This window comes from Chaetodon auriga, chromosome 16, assembly GCF_051107435.1.
Source record: "Chaetodon auriga isolate fChaAug3 chromosome 16, fChaAug3.hap1, whole genome shotgun sequence".
Taxonomy (NCBI): Eukaryota; Metazoa; Chordata; class Actinopteri; order Chaetodontiformes; family Chaetodontidae; genus Chaetodon; species Chaetodon auriga.
Window position 1 is genome coordinate 3,124,856 of NC_135089.1, and position 18,695 is coordinate 3,143,550.

At 45.2% G+C, this 18,695-nt stretch overlaps 3 protein-coding genes across 3 annotated transcripts; 2 read left to right on the forward strand and 1 right to left on the reverse strand.

Moving 5' to 3' along the window:
* Window positions 1-262: 262 nt before the first annotated feature.
* Window positions 263-2,834, forward strand: rpl27 (ribosomal protein L27). Its single transcript, XM_076752516.1, has 5 exons — window positions 263-355; window positions 913-995; window positions 1,309-1,478; window positions 2,403-2,513; window positions 2,749-2,834. The coding sequence occupies exons 2-5, from the start codon at window positions 915-917 to the stop codon at window positions 2,795-2,797; spliced, it is 411 nt and encodes a 136-aa protein (XP_076608631.1). The 5' UTR covers window positions 263-355; window positions 913-914; the 3' UTR covers window positions 2,798-2,834.
* A 1,543-nt stretch (window positions 2,835-4,377) lies between these two features.
* ifi35 (interferon-induced protein 35) lies at window positions 4,378-7,124 on the forward strand. The gene is made up of 10 exons (XM_076752509.1): window positions 4,378-4,430; window positions 4,739-4,765; window positions 5,042-5,119; window positions 5,383-5,541; window positions 5,637-5,753; window positions 5,833-5,977; window positions 6,087-6,196; window positions 6,294-6,477; window positions 6,563-6,666; window positions 6,833-7,124. Exons 2-10 carry the CDS (start codon window positions 4,751-4,753, stop codon window positions 7,037-7,039), a joined length of 1,119 nt encoding a protein of 372 aa, XP_076608624.1. The 5' UTR covers window positions 4,378-4,430; window positions 4,739-4,750; the 3' UTR covers window positions 7,040-7,124.
* A 741-nt stretch (window positions 7,125-7,865) lies between these two features.
* Window positions 7,866-18,500, reverse strand: bcat2 (branched chain amino-acid transaminase 2, mitochondrial). The gene is made up of 11 exons (XM_076752508.1): window positions 18,109-18,500; window positions 16,477-16,548; window positions 15,831-16,031; window positions 15,491-15,601; window positions 13,620-13,739; window positions 13,356-13,519; window positions 11,215-11,357; window positions 11,009-11,094; window positions 10,550-10,690; window positions 10,172-10,246; window positions 7,866-9,202 (listed from the first exon to the last, which is right to left on the reverse strand). Exons 1-11 carry the CDS (start codon window positions 18,124-18,126, stop codon window positions 9,161-9,163), a joined length of 1,173 nt encoding a protein of 390 aa, XP_076608623.1. The 5' UTR covers window positions 18,127-18,500; the 3' UTR covers window positions 7,866-9,160.
* Between the last annotated feature and the right edge of the window lie 195 nt (window positions 18,501-18,695).

Consider the following 18,695-nt stretch of genomic DNA (forward strand, 5'->3'; position numbering starts at 1 on the left):
TGTACCGTTTTACGCGGATTTGCAAACCGTACCCACGGATTTACAAATGGTGTCCACCGATGCTGATGGTTCCGGCGGGTACGGAACGTTGGGTTTCGAACTGTTTCACGCATCGGCGGGCACCGTTTGTAAATCCGTGGGTACAGATTTACATTTTTCTATTCTGAGACCAGGGTGTTCCGTTCTACGTGTTCCGCACTGATGCATTTCTTCACTGGAAACTACAAAAAGATCGGGACTCTATTTACGTTCAGAAAATCACACCCGGAAGTGACGTAGTTATTCGGCAGGGTCAAAGTTGACAAACACGTTCTCGACTTCCTTTCCTGTTAGCGGTGGCCGTAGAACAGCATCAGTGAGTGGAATTTCCTTTGAAACAATCTTTAACCATCGCCGTAAATCTGCCTATTTTTTACAGTTTTTATCACATCACACTACGTCAGTCACTTCTTTAGTTAATATACGAGTGCTATTTTCGTGTCTTTATATTTGACAAAGTCACAAAATAAGATGTTAATGCAGCGTTTCGTCTCCGTACGGTTCATTTCAACATGGCAGCTTCCTTGATGTAGACACACAGTCCCCGTCTGAACCGTCATTTAAAGAGACCCGTTGTATATGCTCAGGCTGCGTTAAGACTTATGTAGTGTAATTCTAGTTTAACCAGCTGTAATCGTATGATCAGCGTGTGTCAAAGCTGAATAAATGTTACAGGCTGTGGAAATGGTCTGAAATCCGTTTCCTAGCTGGAGGCTAATGCTAACTTAGCCAGCTAGTCAGGCAGTAACAACGACACGAAAACTTAAAAAGTTTCAGTGTTTGAGTCGGTCAGCTTCACGCGGGTAATGTTGCTTGTGATGCGTTGAATTTGCTGCGGTGATGCATGAGTTGACCATGTTTTCTTTGTGGCAGGAATGGGCAAGTTTATGAAGCCTGGGAAGGTGGTCATGGTCCTAGCTGGACGCTACGCCGGGCGCAAAGCTGTCATCGTCAAGGTAAAACATGGCTCTGGCTGGATGATATTTGCTGCTTAAGAAGGCACATTAATGATGGGTCTGAAGAAGAGATTCCACTGAATGTGTACACGCCTCAACAGAACATGTACCAGTTCATTCACTGTCAGCGCTCCATGTTCATCTGTAATGGAGATAACTGCATTTTTCCCACGATCTGACACCAACAGTACTGACCAAAATCACATTAGACGTATGTGAAATTGCAGGAGTGATGTCAAAGAATCACAGCTGTTTTTTCATTGTGGATGGTCCGCCTCATATCACAATCCCTTTTATTCATGCCTCGTTGCAGAACATTGATGATGGCACAGCCGACCGTCCTTACAGCCACGCTCTGGTCGCAGGCATCGACCGCTATCCCCGTAAGGTGACCACAACCATGGGCAAGAAGAAGATCGCCAAGAGGTCCAAGATCAAGGCCTTCGTCAAGGTGTTCAACTACAACCACCTCATGCCCACCAGGTGAGTGTCCCCTGTCGATGCTGATTTCCTGTGGGAGGATCTTCCATTGTTTGGTGGTGGTGGTGGTAGCATACGTACAGCACGTTTTCTCCAACAATATCAGTGTGGTGATGGCGCTTTGCTTTAAAAGTCAGTGGTGCAAACCTGTGGTCATGAGGTGTATTGGTGTCAGAAAACATCCAGCTGCTGAACTTATAAATGCTTTTGCATGTAGTGCTAGCAGTGAGCTAAAGCTAAGGAGTGTTCCTTCATCTTTCAAACAAGTTTTCATTTACACAAATCAGTGTAAACATCTGAGACCATCCAAACGGTGTGTGTTTCCTTCCTGGTGTATGAACTTGTCATGTTTTGTCTGGAGCTGATGGAACCGTTTATAGATTCAGGTCCAGTGTTTTTCCTCTAAAATGAGTCCTAATCGCGCTCTCAGGAAGCAGTTCTGTTGTGGCTCCAGATGCAGGAATCAGTTCCTTTTTCTAATCACTGTTAATAGATGTTAAACTGTCGGCAGGTTGTGTAAATGAGACGGGATATGAAGTGAATAGGAAGATGGTTTTGTACATAAACCTGAATTTAGGCACTGGATGTTGTGCTGGAGCAATATTGAACATGACAAATGATGATTGTTGAACAGATGTTATAAACTTGTTTTTATCACTTAAATATGTTGCCTGTATTTAGTCAGCTGCATCAAAGGCCGCATAACTTCAGGTAACCTAGGTTTGATGAGCAGTTTAGTGATGGTGATAAAGTGATGCTCATCTTCTTTTGAAAACTCCAGCTGCTCATGTGAGACGCCTCTAATGTAAAACTGTTCGGCTGTTTTGCATCAGAAAGTCGTAAACGAGGACTTTAAAACCGGCTAAAGAAACCGTCCTTGAATCCGTGGAGGGTCTGTAACTCGATCGTTGTCCTCTTTTCCTTCAGATACTCTGTGGATATTCCTCTGGACAAAACTGTTGTCAACAAGGACGTCTTCAGGGACCCTGCTCTCAAGCGCAAAGCCAGGCGGGAGGCCAAGGTCAAGTTTGAGGAGAGGTGAGTCCCCTGCTGGAAGAGCTCGTGTGGGCTTGTTGGATTCCTTTTTTCCTTAACGCCTCCTCGGCTTCCTGTTCAGATGTTGATATGGAGGGCAACTGAAAGGTTCAGTTCTTAAAAGTACATCAAATCCATGTGTTCTGATTGGACCTTCAGAGGCCAATCAGCGTGATGTTTAATGTGTGATGCAGTTCAGTTTGGTCACCGGTGCTACATTTGTTTTTTCTGTTTTCAGGTACAAGACGGGCAAGAACAAGTGGTTCTTCCAGAAGCTCAGATTCTAACTTCACCTGATTTCACAAATAAATGTTAAAAAACGGATTTCAACTGTCGACTCGTTATTGACATTTTCTCCCTTTTGAGTTGTTTCGGAGGAAAATGCTCAAAGTAAATAAAACCACATTTATTGTCATTGCAGCCATCGGCGTTTTCTTCAGCAATGTAACCGTCACTGTCTGGTAGAATCTGTATATCCTGATGATTATTGATCTGGTTCCTACATGATTTCAGTCAATACTTGTGGAAATTCTTTTGAAATGGATAAATGCTTTCAAAAGGTGGCGGCTGTCAGGTGTAACGTCACAATTTAAGAAGCTGTTTGACGTTAACACATCAAAAACTAATCAGGCTGTGAGCTGGATTTCAAAGTTTGACATGTAAAGAGTAGATTTCCACCTTAAGACAAACATTCGTGTGCTTCATGGTGTTCAACTTAACATCATGATGACATTTGATGAGCTGGCAATAAAGGTTCATTTTGTGTCAATAATAAAATGAAAATGGCTGCAAACTTGAACCTGAGTCACTAAAACATCCGAGGACACGAACACGGTTCTAAAATCTGATCAGCTCTCAGTAAACTACCTGCTCCTGGTGACAACTGTTGGATGGGTTCATGTCAGTCTTTCTTTAAACTTTGGCATTAAGTATATTATATATATGTACACAAGTCTTTTTTTTCATATTTTCAAATGACTGAATGTTGAGTGTGTGTACGTTCACCCTCCACAGGTGTGTGTGATCTCCCTCTAAAGCAGTTTAACTTGGCCTGTTTCTCCTCTCCACACCTGTTACACTGAAGTCTTTCTGGTGTCCTCGAGCTGACAGCTCGTGTTTGTTTGACACCTGTCATATACATTTAACGTGCTTTTATTTTGAAATTATTTAAATTTGAAGTTGTGTACTAAATATCCACATTTCTTTTTTCCACGTCAATTCCTCACCTACCTCACTTCCTTTCCTCATCACTCATAGTGCTGCGTTCGGTGCCGTCGGAAATATGGCCCCTTTACGTTACAGCGCAGGCTACCATGAAATGTGGGGTTCAGAATCACGGCCGAGGCATGTTCACTGCAGGACCAGGGATTAAAAAAAAAAAAAATCATCAGTGGGTTACACCGACTGGAAAAAAACAACACACAGTACATTTTAGACACAAGCATCTTCAGATTACACAGACAGGATGTTAATTAGGAGGCTCAGAAAGAAGGATGACCATCATCATCATGGCCGTCGATCAGAAACATGGAAATTAAATCCTCAAAGTTTACTCCCTCCAAAACTCATGTATGAGCATAAAGTGAGAAGAAACGCAGATGAATCTGAAAACACAACGAATCAATGAGTCTCTTACCAGGACCGCCGCCCCACGAGAAGCTGAAAAGGTGAGTGACCAGGTAAGTTCACTCAGGTAAACGAGGACTGACAGCAGGAGAACACAAGAGCAAAACTTCGCGCAGCGTTATGACGTAATCGGCCTTCAACTTCACCCTCCGAAGGATGTAGCCGCTGAATTGGGACACAGCGATCGTCGCCACTTGCAGCGCCCCCTGATGGAGAAACCAGACGCGTTCAGGGTGGCTGGGAAAAAGAAACTGAAAGGATAAGTGGGATTCCAGCGCAGATCGTCGGTAGTAGGTAAGTTCTTATCCAGCTGCCTTTTAATGAAGAGTAGAAAAGTCTGAGTTTAGACGAACACATCAGTATGAAGTGTGTTTGCCTTCAGCTGTCATACGTTTTGTTGAATCTGATTTATTTAAAGATATTCAGACGTTTTTAAAGTTTTTAAGAGTCGCTGAGACGGCGGTCCCTCAGTGTGAGCTTTAAAGTGTTTCTCCTCATCGACACTGTTTGTTGGTCATATCTTAAAAAGCACATTAAAGTGAATTAGCAGTGAATTCGGTTGACAGCATGTGAAAGCTTTAGTATTTTGTCATTTCTTCCAGATCACTTTCACTATGTCATCGGACGAGGTGAGGCGTCATTCTTCTTCTTCCTGTTCATGATGTCAAACATAAATATCACACACGAGGATTTACAAAATGCATCAGTAATGTTCGTGTCTTTTCGTCTGTGGGCTGAGCTGCTCTTAACATCACTGAAACACTGGTTGGATTTCTGTTTTAAATACATCCTCATAAAAAATACAAACTCAAAGCTTGTGTTCGTTACTGACTGATAATCCAACCTGAAGAGAGGCGTGTCTTTGATTTGTTTGTTTACCCTCCACCTGTGTCTTTATGCTGTAGAGTTTTTCTGTGGTGGACGTCTCACTGCCATCCCCGGACACCTTGGAGGGAGTCAAGGCTTTAATCACCAACTACAAGGTGCACATGACCTCCTGGTTGGTAGGAGGCAGGTGGAGAAACAAGGACCAGCTCCTCACATTTACTTTATTTCTGGTCGTTTGCAGAGATGACAAAAATGGAGCTATAAGGAAACTTTAAAGCCTCTGATTGTTAGACGAACAGCTTCAGCATGAACGCACACAGCGTCTGAGCTCTGAATACTCGGCCTGTATTCGAGTACTTCAGTGCAGTACATGAGTTTGTTGTACATGTTAAATACAGAGCAGCCTGTGTGTCCACAGAAAAGACATGAGCAGCTGCTGCAGGAGCAGAAGGAGCTCGCCACCAGCAGAGACGTCCGGAAGGAGCTGACTCGGGAGTTCAGACAGCGCACCGAGAAACTGACCCAGAGTCTGGCGGAGGACAAGCGCGCCTTCGAGCAGAAGATTGAAAATGAGAAGGTCTGGATCTTTATTAAAGTCTGAAGGTGTTTTTGTCTTATTGTTCCTTCACTTGATGTCACAGCCTCACTGAGCAGCAGTTTTCTGTCTCGCAGGCTCGGCTGGACCTGATGCTGCAGGATGAGGCTAAACTGATGGAGGAGATCCAGGCAGTGAAGGCGGCCCTGAGGGAGGAGGAGGCCCAGAACGAACATCTGAAGCAGCAGACTGATGTACGTTTATCTCACTCAACGCGCCGCCGCCTGCAGCCAGCCGCGCCATGTTCAGCACACCTGTACCTTTTGATTTCAGGTGTTCAGCGCCGTACCTGAGAGGGACGTGGTCTTCAACGGGTTGACGGGAAAGCCATCCGACACGCCGACATTTGAAATGGAACCACGGATAGATTACCCGATGGACGGGGGGACGGCACTGGTTACGTTTGAGGAAGACGTAGGTGAGTTTACCTGGAAGCTGCCGGCAGAGGTAGAATCTGTGTGGTTCAAATGCCTCCTGGAGGACAGTGAGATCCATGATCCATCATTCTGTGTTCCCTCTGTCATCAGTGGCCAAGAAGATCCTGGACATGAAGAGGCACCGGGTGGAGCTGGGAGGAGAGTGCATCATCACTGTGGAGGCCAGACCGGTTCAGCTGATGGTGCCCAGCCTGGTGGAGGTGCAGCAGAGACGGAGACATGCAAATCAGAGTTTTCTAAACCTCTTGGAGTCAGTATTAATTTCCCGTGAGTGATCTGTGCCTCTCTGTCCTGCAGATAGACTCTGAGGTTTGTCCTCGCCGCATATTAATCTCCAACCTGCCCAGGATGGACACGGAGACCCTGCTGAACAAGCTGGAGATCCACTTCTCCAAGAGGAGAAACGGAGGCGGAGAAGTGGACAACTGTGAAATGATGCCGGACTCTTGGACTGTGGTCCTCACGTTTGTGGAGAAGGACGGTGAGGAAGCTGTTATATTTAACACTGAGACAGTGGAACGTTATTGGAGGTCTGAGTCCCAGCTGATGAGTCTTTCTCCTGCCAGTGGCCAAAGGTCTGACAGATACAGAGTACCATGAAGTGAAGCTACAACAGATGCACAGAGTGAGAGTGACTCCTTTCCTCAGCGGAAACATTACAAACCTGAAGGTACGTGTTTGTTAGGAGGCTGTGGAGCAAGAGGAGCTGCAGAAGCTTCGCGCTCTGATTCGCCTTTGGGTGAAACGTTGGAGTTCTAGCTGTATTTTTTGCAGTATTAAGCGGCTCCAGATGAATATCCGAACCCTGCTTTGTGTCTGCGGTGTTTCCCTTCCAGACCAAGATGTCTCTGTGTCCTCGGACGGTGCTGCTGACGGGAATCCCTGACGTCATGGAGCGGGAGACCCTGCAGGATCTGCTGGAAATCCACTTCCAGAAAAGCGTCAACGGCGGCGGAGAGATCGAAGCCTTCCTCTACAACCCGCTGGGCGAGCACACGTCGGCCCTGTTTGACGGCATCTCCCAAAAGGAAGAGGAGCAGTAGGCCGTACATTTATCACCATTACTCAGAAAAACACACGGGGTGATCCAAGAACGTTTTAGTTTTTAGCATCTTTTTTTTCTCAAACATAATCTCTGATCTGATATCAACTCGTAGAATTACAAAACTTACATCTGCCGTATTCATAGATGAAGAATGTATTTAACCTGGTGTAGTTTTCTGACTGAAAACTATGACATATGATGTTTTTCTTAAAACTGGTGGACTAATAGTTGAGCATTTTTAGAAATGGCTTGTTTATTTTCCGGTGAAGAGCTGAAGTGTAGCTGAGGCTCGATGATGGATACCACAGTATTTTATGTCTGATCAGTGCACCAAGGCTGCAGCTAGTAGCGGGTTAGCTTAGCGTAAAACAACTGGAACTAGAGAGACAGCTAAAAAATCCATCAAGTAGCACCTCTACAGCTAATCAACAAGTTACATCTAATTTTTTTAGTCTGTACAAAAACCAAAGTGTAAAACTGACAATTTGCAAAAAAAAAATAAAAAGGCAACCAGCAGACTCGTGGAGGTTGTAGTCTGATGCATAAACCCCCTGAAACGTAATTTTTGCAAGGCTTAAACAACATAAAACGTGTTGATCGGTGAGCTTTAGAGGTGTTGTTACCTTTGAACAGATCCAGGCTAGCAGTTTCCCTCTGTTTCCATTCTTTGTGCTAAGCTAAGCTAACCAGCTGATATGGCTATTTCCCAAAATGTCGAGCTGCTCCTTTTATGGGTGAACGTGTTGTGAATGATGTTAGTCTGAAATCCTGAAGTTGAACTGGAAAAGCAAGTAAATTAAAGAACCTCAGAAGCAAACAAAGACTGAGCTCAGATCAGATTTATTGTAAAAACAGAGTAAAAGTAAGAGCACATTTAAAAAAAGACAGTACTCAAAGAATCCAGCTACATCCCCGAGTGCACAAACTGGAGAAGCAAACGAGTGTCTGAGGATCCACAGAAACCACGAACAGACAGAGGTCAGGCACTTCAGGAGAGAGCGGTGAACAGCAGGCGGCGGGAAATCAAAATATACACTCAGAAGAAAACACTTTGGAAGACAGTCGGCCGAATTTCACACCAAAACGAGGAAAAACACCCTAAAACAACAGCACGAGCTACGACACATTGATTTCATACTGATAAAACACAGACTAGTGCAGGAGGAACTGCAGGCCCTCCTCTTCCTCAGCGGCCCTCCTCTTCCTCAGCGGCCCTCTGTCCAACCGTTTGTGCTAAAGCTCACGTCGACTTCGCCTTTTTAATCTCAACCTCTTCGATTTTTGTGCAGTCGTATTCCAAACAAACAAAACCAACAAACGTGGAAGTCGCTCTGGCTTCCTTCCTAAAAGCTGAGTCACACTCAGACACGTCGGCGACGTTAAAACAAGGTCAGTGCAAACCGGCGTCGACGTGACGTGGCCCCATGAAGACGACGGCGGCGCTCGGGTCGTTACAAACACACAGTTAACAGTTTGGGAGAAAACAGCAAAGGTTATCGTTAACGTACGTTTTTCCTCTTGTGAAATACATTTTTATACATTGGTTGGTAACAGCGCTCACAGGATGCGTCTAATGTTACGTCCTACACACGATGTTTCTGCTTTACTACTGCAAATATTTTACATCCTCTGTCTAAAACATGTCAGTTTGTGCCTCTTTTTTTTTTTTTTTTTTTTTTGTTAAAGCCAGAATGCAGCGTTGATGCGAGTGAGTGTTTGTGCGGTTAGCGATAAGCACTGTCAGTTCAACCGTTAAAACTGACCCATTTACAGATTTGAGCGCAGTCATGCTACGCTGACAGAAATCACCTCCAGGCACACGTCGTCTTTACGCTTCGAGAACTTGTTGTCTTCCTTCCTATGACGGCTGTTTTTCCGGCTTTGTCCTCGGGGTCAAAGGTCAAGTCAGAACGTTGCATATTGTTGTTAATATTGCTTTCCAAATCAAGCCTTTACATTCAACCACCAACCGTTTTCCTATGAAGAGTCCTGGGTGAGTAAGATGGAGTGCATTAGTGGGTTTGGAGGTGGGGGTCCGGTGGGGGGGTGGGGGGGCTGCTGGTCGTCAAAACTGGAATCCTGGAACTGTTGATACGACTGGCATGTGCAGTGAGGCTGTTTAAACGACCAGCGGTGCCCAGTCGCTCGGTTTGCGTCCGTACTGGATGAAGCGAGAGAAGAAGAGTGAAAGGAAAAAAGGTTTTATTGGATGCTTTTTGAAGGAGAAGTTAAAGCTGCACTATGAGACGCTTCAAGTTCCACATTTTGTTGCACTGGGGCTGCAGTTTGCATTTTGAGTCACATCCAGTGGAGAAAAACAGCCAAAGATTCTCCACTTGCTGTTTTTCTCTTTTAAAATCCTGATGGTACGCTGTCCCTGAGCTCATGTGTTCATCTCCTTCATCCAATCATGTGTTCACAAAGTGGTGAACCTCGCTGCATCCTCGCCTCCAGGATGCCTCTCAGAATAGAAAACGGATTTTGTGGTGCGACCTTTCATTGTTTCATGACCTTGTAAGCAGCCTGTTTCTCTGGCTCATGATGATCGCCCCACTCATGATCCTCTCACCTGTCACCAATGAGCCTGTTTACCTGTGGAATGATCCACACAGGTGTTTTTGGAGCGTTCCACATCTTCCCCAGTCTTTGAAACTGCTGCATCAGATTCACAATAAGCAGATATTTACAGAAACCAGTGAAGCTGATGAGCTCAAACATTAAACCTAATGTCTTTGGACTGTTTTCAGGTGAGTTTATGAGGAAATGATCTCTTTGTTTTGCAGAGCGTCTCAACCTTTTTGGAATCAGGCTTGTTTATACATTGTAAATTTTAGTATTTCTGAATCTTTTTTCACCATTTATTTCCTTTTCATAGACTAATCAATTGACATTAACTGACAATGATAATAATCAGCCCTGATTCAGTCACTGAATGTTGACGTAAATTGTACTAATTGGCCTAAACAGCAGCGAGAAACTCCTCATTATCAGACCTTCACCCTGTCAAAGCCTCTGCTTTCCTTTAGCAGGTCATCATGTTTTTCTAACAGTTCCCTTTTTCGGCCACTTGGAGTCACCAACCCTCACGTCACTTTCTGTGCAGAGTGTCTCTGAACGTCAGCGCTCTCACCTGAATATCAGTAAGCTCTTTGTGGAACCTCTTTGCCAGGTCCGGACCGTTCTGCATCGTCGGGATCTGGTACGTCTGAGAGAGGAGGAGAGAGGCCACGGCGGACGTTACATTTCACCACCCAGGACGATTAACAGTCAGCGTGTTTATGAGCGCTCAGATAAGTGGATTCATGTGAGCAGGTCTCCAGTCAGCAGACAGTGACAGTGAGCAGCTGAACAAAGGAAGACTTCACTACACAGAGTGATGCGATCTGTCATTTAAAGTTACAACCTTTAAGATTTTCCTTTAAATGCCTGTTAAATCTATCTCCAGCTGAACTCACTGTTGACTGAGCCTGTGACCCACTGATAAGACGGAGGAGCTGCTCAGTCCTACCTGTCCTCTGTAGAGGAGGCTGCCGACAGGACAGACCACACAGGCCGTCCCTGCTCCAAACACCTCCAGGACCCTCCCGGCATCCACGGCCCCCAGCAGCTCCTTCATGCCCATCGTGCGCTCCGTCACCTTAAACTCACCCTGACAGACACACGGAGAGCGATAAACATCAAGGTGGGATCAAAGTTTGAGGATCTGCTGCAGCAGCTTTCAGCCTTTTGGGCTCATAGAATAAAGAAATATCTGATGGTGGCCCCTCGTGGGATAATTCAGGGGGTTGTGAGCAAAGTTTGGAGACACTCAGGCCAACTCTGAAGAGCTCGCTGGGGTTTGATCTCAACAGAACGGCTCTTTTAAATCAGAACATCCCATAATGATCCTGTGCATGTGCTTAAAGTGGCTGTGCGGCTGAGGACGATGTGATCTGAGTCTGTGTTTGGTCTCCTCTGGCTGTCTTACCCAGTCTCTGGCCAGGTCCAGCAGAGACTGTCTGGTGACTCCTGGGAGAATGATTCCATCCAGAGGAGGCGTCACCAGCTCTTTCTCTGCAGACACACATCCCGAATTTTACCTTCAGTCAAAGTAACACTCGATGTGGACAGGAGACCCTGGAGCATCCTGTATTTCAGTGACTCAGAAACACTCGAGACAGAAAAGAGTCTGACCTCCGTTCTCATTGGTCCAGTAGATGAAGAGGTTCATGGTGCCGACCTCGGTGATCTCCTCCTGTTCTCCGTACAGCCACAGAACCTGCTGACAGCCGCGCTTCACCGCCTCGTTCTGCACCGCTATCGTGGGGCCGTAGTTCCTGCGGAGGGTTAAAACAGCAGTGAGTCATTCTGATTTTCGATTTTTCCTTTGTTCTGTACACACTGAATATCTGAGGCTGTGGCACGTGAAGCAGCGCTTTGGATGGTTCAGTTTCACACAGGGACTTTCCAAAAGATCTCAGGAGAAATTAGATATGCACCTCTAACGCGGCCAGCTGAGAACGAGGCAGCCACGGTTTAGTGTTTCAAACAAACGAATGACAGCAGAGCAGCATGCACAGGCAGGTGTCTGCGCACCGAGCAGGAAGGATCCTGGTGGTAAACGTCACCTTATCTCAACAAAAATCTAGACCAAGTTTCCTCTCACTGAAGTAACACCTGCCATGAAATTAGAGAACATCATGAGAAATAAGCAGCACTACCACGATTCCTGAAAACATTACACCCTCGTGAGCGTGAGGATTTCAATGAACAATGAACAACGCAGCTCGCAGTAAAGACTCCAGTGATGAGTCATGCTTCGCCGCACAAATTTGTCCACTTTTTATTGTGCGTCACAAAGTTTCGGCAGCACAAATTCATTTTTAGCCGCTACAGGGTTCAGAAAAGGCCATCAGACGCACGGCCCTGATGTGTCGTCCACATGTGCAGATGTTAGCATCAACGCGCTAGCAGAAAAGACAAATGTCTGTGAGTGTCTGAGTGAACTCGTGTTTCTGTGCACCAGAGTGAAATAAATCCAGTCTTTACTCTCCTTTTCAGCCCCACAAGAGGTATCGGTTTAGAGAGGTTAGCCAACGTGTCAAAGTGCAGTTGCTAATCAACGATTCGTGCACAGACGACTTGACCTGGATATCCGCAGAAGTCCTGTTATATCAAAAGAATCAGCTAAAAGAAAGTAAGAAGCTCCTTACATTCACATTTGGGAATCAAAAATAAACTAAACTGATCCAGTTTTATGAGTCTTTCTCATGCAGAAACACACATGAAATAAACGTGACAACATGGCAGGAACACGCAGAGCAACCGTCCTGAAACGTCCACCCTGCCGTCCCGTGACGCTGCTGCTAAATCAGGCCTCATAGCTGAAGTGCGTCCTCGCCGTTTGATGGGAGGGCAGCAGACTCTGTTGGCTTAGCGAGTGGAGTGGGTTGCCACTGGTGTTATGTAACCAGGCTGCAGCTGAGCATGTGTTCCTTCAGGATAGCAGACTCAGGCCTGCGATTAGAGGCTGTGTGGAATGAGTGGAGATTAGAGGAGCGCTGACGGGATCTGCAGAGCAAACCGCTGGAGCCTTTCACACTTCTGATGAAAAATGATGTTTTATAATAATGACTAAGTCCACTGTGCTGTGTGTGAAGTTCATGAGGTCGTTCAGGGTTTCTCACTTGTCCAGCCTCATTCCTTTGGCTGTCTTTTAAGGCAGGGTGAAATGCAGCTCGTCAGATCTTTGTCGCAGCAGGAAGAGCAGAGACGTAATAACCTTAATGATGAACTGTCCTATCAGTGAGCCCGAACGTCTCCGCCTCTGTGATTAAAAACAGGCTGCTTCTAAACCCGCATGCATCTCCATCACGAGCACTGCAACACTCACAACCCTCCCCACACATCACACCGAGGCCGACTCATGGAGGACATTTTGAGTTGTCATACGTTAATCTTCTGTCATTTCCCTGCTATCACGGAACAAAATGTCCACGCGTCTGTCTTTTTTGGCACCGATGTGACGCTGATTCCAGCCAGCTCTGGGGCTGCCTTCCCAGGCCTCATGAGCCGAGTGGAAAATCCGAACAGTTGCACTTTGTCCGGACCCGCTGAACAAAAACACAGCTGTGGCGTGAAGCGCTTCAGAAACCTTACTCAGCCATGACAGCGCTGCAAAGCTCGTGTGCTACTTTAGAGTTCTACTCATGTTCATCACGATGACCTAATTCTGCAAAAACAAACAAATAGAAACGTCACATTTGTCCGTTTTCTTATCCTCACACTTCAAAACGCAGTTCCAGTGTTGTAACCAACGATTTGCTCAAACTCACCCTCCCATCTTATAGGCCCCGACGCCTCCTTGCCAAGCCCTGACAAACGAAGGGTCCGCCAGCAGAGAAACAGGGTTGAAGGATCCCGTGGCAAAGTATGGTCCCACTGGGCCGATGATGACAAAGATCATAGCCTTTCCTGCCCGAGACACGCCAAGCGACGGCTGGAGGAGGGCGAGGAAGAGGAGAAGGCAGGCAGGCGTTCAACTACAGTCTGAATGTGATCCCTTTGTTTGCACTGCTAAGGCTAAAGCTAAAGCTCACCTCAGTTCCTATGAAGGTGGGTCTGATGTAAAGGCTGGCATCCAGGGAGTGTGGAACCCAGTCCTGGTCAACCTCCACCAGCTTCCTGATGCACTCCAGCAGTTCACCTTTATCAAACAGCTACAAAAGAAAAAGACAAGAACATTAACTGTCATCTCTTCATCACTGCTTCGCTTTCTTCGGTCTTTACTGCTTTAGTAACACAGCTGACCCCATAATGAACTGAGCTGTTCATTACAAATGAAGCAGGTGTGAAGTGACCTGATATGAGGCTTTACATTCATTGGCAGAATGATTTCATTGTTTTGTGTCTGACCTTTATTTTTGTCTCATCTATGTAACTCTTGGGATGCTGGGCTTTAAAAACGGGGCTAAATCCTTTGATGTAACTGTAGAATAATTAAATGAACCGGCCTTAAAGAGTTTAACATTTAATTGAAGAAATAACATATAATATTATTCTATATTCTAAATATTCTTCCATTTACTGATGAAAAATGTTAGTTTTGCTCCTACAGCCTGACTTGACCAAGTAGCTAGTGTTAGCTAATGTTAGCAAACTTTAGATAGATATGGCTGTGTGTGAGACTTGTGCTACTGTCTGTTTTAAAATGTCGCAAATTTACATTTCAATGCTTTTATCTGATTTATTTACAGAGTTAAGTAAGTGAAATGTTAGCCTGTAACATGCTAAAACACAGAGCAACAGTGGCACACGCAATGAAGATAATGACATCAGCTACACAGCCATATCTATCTTAAGTTTGCTAACATTAGCTAGCACTTCCCAATATTAGCTAAATTTAGACAGATATTAGCAAACACTAGCTAATGTTAGCAAACTTTAGATATAAGCAAACACTAGCTACTGGTAGCAAATTTTAGATATTAGCAAACACTAGCTAATGTTAGCAAACTTTAGATATAAGCAAACACTAGCTAATGTTGGCAAACTTCAGATATGGCTGTGTACCTGAGTTTATTATCTTGTTTGTGTGTGCTACTGTTGCTCTGTTTTAGCTAGCTAATGTTAGCAAACTTTAGATGGATATGGCTGTGTAACTGTGCTACTGTCTGTTTTAAAATGTCACAGGCGAACATTTCAATGCGTTTATCTACCTTATTTATTGGTTTGTTATTATTCACAATGCAGCCACATTTTTAATGAGTCATGTAAAAAAACGACTTTGCTGTGTCCTGAACTCGTGCTAAAAAATTAAGTCTTGCATCAGGACATGTCTGGGTCATATGTCTAAACTGGGCATGTTGCCAAGCAGTTGCGTAACATCATGGAGGGCTGACAGGTTCAGGGTGGCAGTCTGAAATGTAACCTGCCTCACCTTGACAACTTAGAACAAAGAGAATCATTTAAGGCATGTGAAGACGCACTATGGCGAAACAACGAGGAGCTGTGTTGGACATGTTGCTACAGAGTACAGAAGAGGAAGTATGAACTGTTTGAAGGCTAAAGCAGGAAGTGCCTTTAATTAGTGCCAGTGCCAGTTATTGGACAGGTGTGAAAGCTGTTAGTGGAAGCACTAAAGCAATGAAGTACATTGGCCCATGGACCTCCTTCAGGACCTTCGTCCTATGTTTACGTTCTTTCTCCCACCCCAGGCATTGGCCTGAGGTGCTGCATTTTAGGTTGAGTTTTCTCTATGCAAGAAGATACCAAACCAAGTTCACCACCTCATCAATTCAGCACACTATACATGGGAAAACTTCACCCACTGTAGGCCAAGAACTGGCCAAGAAACTGCTCAAACATTGGCTCCAACCCAAACACCATAACCCGGCCTGCACGAAAGGTCTGATACTAGCAAGAATCCTCACTGAGGGTTTGTGGAGGGCGAGGTGGGGTACAAACTCACGGGAAGGCAGCTTCTGTCGGCGCTTCGATGCATCCTCTCCATGTTCAGCATGGGTCTGAACAGACGGATGTGGTTGTCCACTCCACGGAACGCCTTCATGCCTTCAAACAGCTGGACAGAAGACAGGCAGGCATCAACAAGTTTGTGAGACAAGTAAAGCGTTTACTAAGCTTCTACTAACTGCGCATCACTCGCTCCACGTGACCGTCTTTCGTCAGTCGTTTTGCATAAAAGTCTTGGTCTATGTTACTTTTGCCAGTTGAACCACAGGAGCAGGAGTTGCTGCACTCAGTGAAAACATCAGGAATGCCACAGATCTGCCAGCAGGGCGTTCACTCACCTCTATGGAGTAATGCAGGGCAGAGCTGGCAGGGTGCAGTGACAGGTTCTGGAAAGGTTTGATCTGAGGAGCTTCCCAGCCGCCCTTCTCCGACCAGTTGATGGTCAGCATGTGGTCGGAGAAGTGTTTGCCAAACACCAGGGTGGAGGGGTTGGGCTTGGGGTTGCATACCGCGTTGCGTTCGATGACGAGATCTGCTGCCTGAGATGGAGGCGGACAAGCGAGCCGGCGACGGGAAGAGAAAAGAAGTAGACAGGACAAGAGCAGAGCGGGCAACGAGTACAGTGATTGTTTTTATATCATGGTTATTGGCAGAGCATGCTTTACAAAGGACAATTAGTCGAGAGTTATACAGAGTCAGTTGAGGTGCTGACATGTCTGGACAATTAGACACAATGAATCAAGAGCAATTAAACTAAATTAAATAATTATGACAGGCAGACAGTGAGGGAGAGACAGAGGGAGGGGAAAGACACTTTAAATTCTAAGTCGAAGAGTCCGTCTTCTCATAATGATCTATAAATGTCCTGTGCTTCAAGACAAAACACCAGACATGTACAGGCACGCCAGAGGGCAAATCAGGCTGGATGGAGGTGACGCAGGTCTCACCTGGCGAGAAAGAATACGTTAACCTTTTCCTCATTACCTTAAAGGAGCTCGCAAACCGCAGCGAGCCAAAGGAAAAGGGGAGGGCCTGAACAAGTCGTCCATGGAGTGCCTGCAAAGGAAACATGACAAAAGTCTTTGCAAGACGACACACTCACCGTGACAGACGTCTATATACAGGACTAGTAGTCATAAGTGTAAAGGTTTTACTCTGCAACTTATTGCAATACTGCATGTGATGTATCTTCTTTCCAGGTGTCAAGTATTCATCCAGCTTTGGGAATACTCAGGGACACCGTGTCCGACATTGTGTGTTTGTGGGTGTGTGTCACTGCACCAATCACTTCGCCTGCACCATGCCTGCAGGAGACAGCTGGTGCTGCCTACTGTGCTGTAATTAGAATGAGGCACATATTCAGGTGACTCCACACTGGACAGGCAGTGTAGCATGTTATTTCCATTCGTGTTTAACTTGCATATGGCTGAAATGTCCAGTCAGCTGAATGCTTAAAAACCATTAATCTTAATCTTTTGATCTGCAGTGGTGGCCTTTCACAATGATCTCACATTCCTAAACACGGTGCCCAGTCTGACTTTATCCTGCCTCTCATACGTTCGCCAGCCACATGGCAGTCCGTGTTCTGTAGAGGAGAGCATAACTGGTGCTTCACTAACTTCTGCATAAACTTGCACAGCGACTCTGGTGCAGGAGCCCATGTGTGCATGTTGCTGAATGGATGATGCAAGTGTTGCCTTTATTGCAACTCTGAGTGATTGTATATGTGTTTGTACAAACTTAAATATATGTATTTGCTGTGATGTTTGTAGCATCTGACGCATTAAATGCTATTCTTTTTTTTGGTTCATTTGGACCCAGAGTCTGGAATTTAAGTTCAATTAGCAATGCTAGTTAGCATTTTTGTCTAGCGTCAACATTAAACTCTTAGCCAGCAGCAACATAGGTGACTTTATTAACTACAAATGCGAAATGTGTTGTATATGTATAATGAGGTGATTATACAAACACTTAACACTTGGCATATTCTGTATGCATCTTAGGCAAGAGAGATGGGTGCTGCCTTCTAGCCTCACGCCAAACTCTATTTTAAAAATTGGACAAGTGACTGAAAACTTAATAAAAGCGTCCTTACTAACTACATTGAACCAAAACAACGACTAGTTCAGTATCAACAGAACATGTCTTTGAATTCGGCACACTGATAATCTACAAATCTTCTATGTGGTTTGCCCCCCACCATTCACCAAAACCGCGGAATGTAGTTAAGATGCGCTGGGTTAGGTAACTTTTAAAAAATAGTAATTTCTCAAAATAAGGTCCAATAAATTGAGTAGATGTAAGACGAATTTGTCGTCGGACCCAAAAGAATGCACAGAAGGCCTCGGCTCCTGTTTTATTATGTGTTATTTTTAGCTGATAAGGAAGACAGTTTTAATTAGCAGATTTCAGCACGGAGTTTGGTTTAATGACCTTTCCAGTCTGTTTTGTTTTGCCTCCCTCGATGCTGGCGGGACAGACACATCGGTCCGCGATAAGGGTTTGTTTTCTCTGTAATTACCGGCGCACTTATCGCCTATTTAAGTTAATCATTTACTTCGACAGTCAATGTAAACAGATGATAAGCAGCACACAGACATTTGTCAATGAACTCACCGTTCGGAGGGCTGCCATCGCCGCTACTAAACGATTGTAAAAACGGGATTACTGGTTCGTGTAGAAACACACACTGAGCTCAAAGTCAACCTAAGTTCCGCTTTGAAATACGAGTCGAGGCTCAGCTGAGATGAACTCAGACACCTCCCACACATAAAAAAACCCTCAGGGAAATTAGTCCTTCGACAGAAACATAGAATTTAGGAGGGTCAGAAACGTTCCTAAACGGCTTCAGACCACTTTGTGATTTTTTTCACTTTTTCCCGGGTTACTCATTTATCGTCGCGTGGACTGTAGACGGACATGATAATGTGAGTGGGATAAAAATTAACAAAACCACTTTAATAAAACTGTTCGGGTTACAGTGACCCAGTACATTAACCGCATAAATCTCATTAAGGAAGTCGGTGGAGGCGTGATAGAAGCGTAACATCTGATTGGTGGACCCAGCCGACTGAAAGGGGAGGTTACTGCAGGTCACAGAGCTTGGTGCTGATTGGTCGGTCGGTGGGGCGTGGTGCAGGTCTTGTTTCACAGTGGGCCAGGATGCCAAAACTTTGAATTGATTCATCTCAGCCAGGCAATTT

Bases quoted from the DNA above. Each gene is read 5' to 3' on its own strand.
- rpl27 (XM_076752516.1), top strand. From the start codon at position 915: ATGGGCAAGTTTATGAAGCCTGGGAAGGTGGTCATGGTCCTAGCTGGA. The intron at 1,479-2,402 runs GTGAGTGTCCCC...CTTTTCCTTCAG, and splicing joins AACCACCTCATGCCCACCAG to ATACTCTGTGGATATTCCTC. The intron at 2,514-2,748 runs GTGAGTCCCCTG...TTCTGTTTTCAG, and splicing joins AAGGTCAAGTTTGAGGAGAG to GTACAAGACGGGCAAGAACA.
- bcat2 (XM_076752508.1), bottom strand. The intron at 15,602-15,830 runs GTGAGTGAACGC...TCTTCTGTCCAG, and splicing joins CCCTGCATTACTCCATAGAG to CTGTTTGAAGGCATGAAGGC. The intron at 10,691-11,008 runs GTAAGACAGCCA...TGTGTCTGTCAG, and splicing joins TGGACCTGGCCAGAGACTGG to GGTGAGTTTAAGGTGACGGA.
- ifi35 (XM_076752509.1), top strand. The intron at 5,978-6,086 runs GTGAGTTTACCT...CTCTGTCATCAG, and splicing joins TACGTTTGAGGAAGACGTAG to TGGCCAAGAAGATCCTGGAC. The intron at 6,478-6,562 runs GTGAGGAAGCTG...TTCTCCTGCCAG, and splicing joins CACGTTTGTGGAGAAGGACG to TGGCCAAAGGTCTGACAGAT.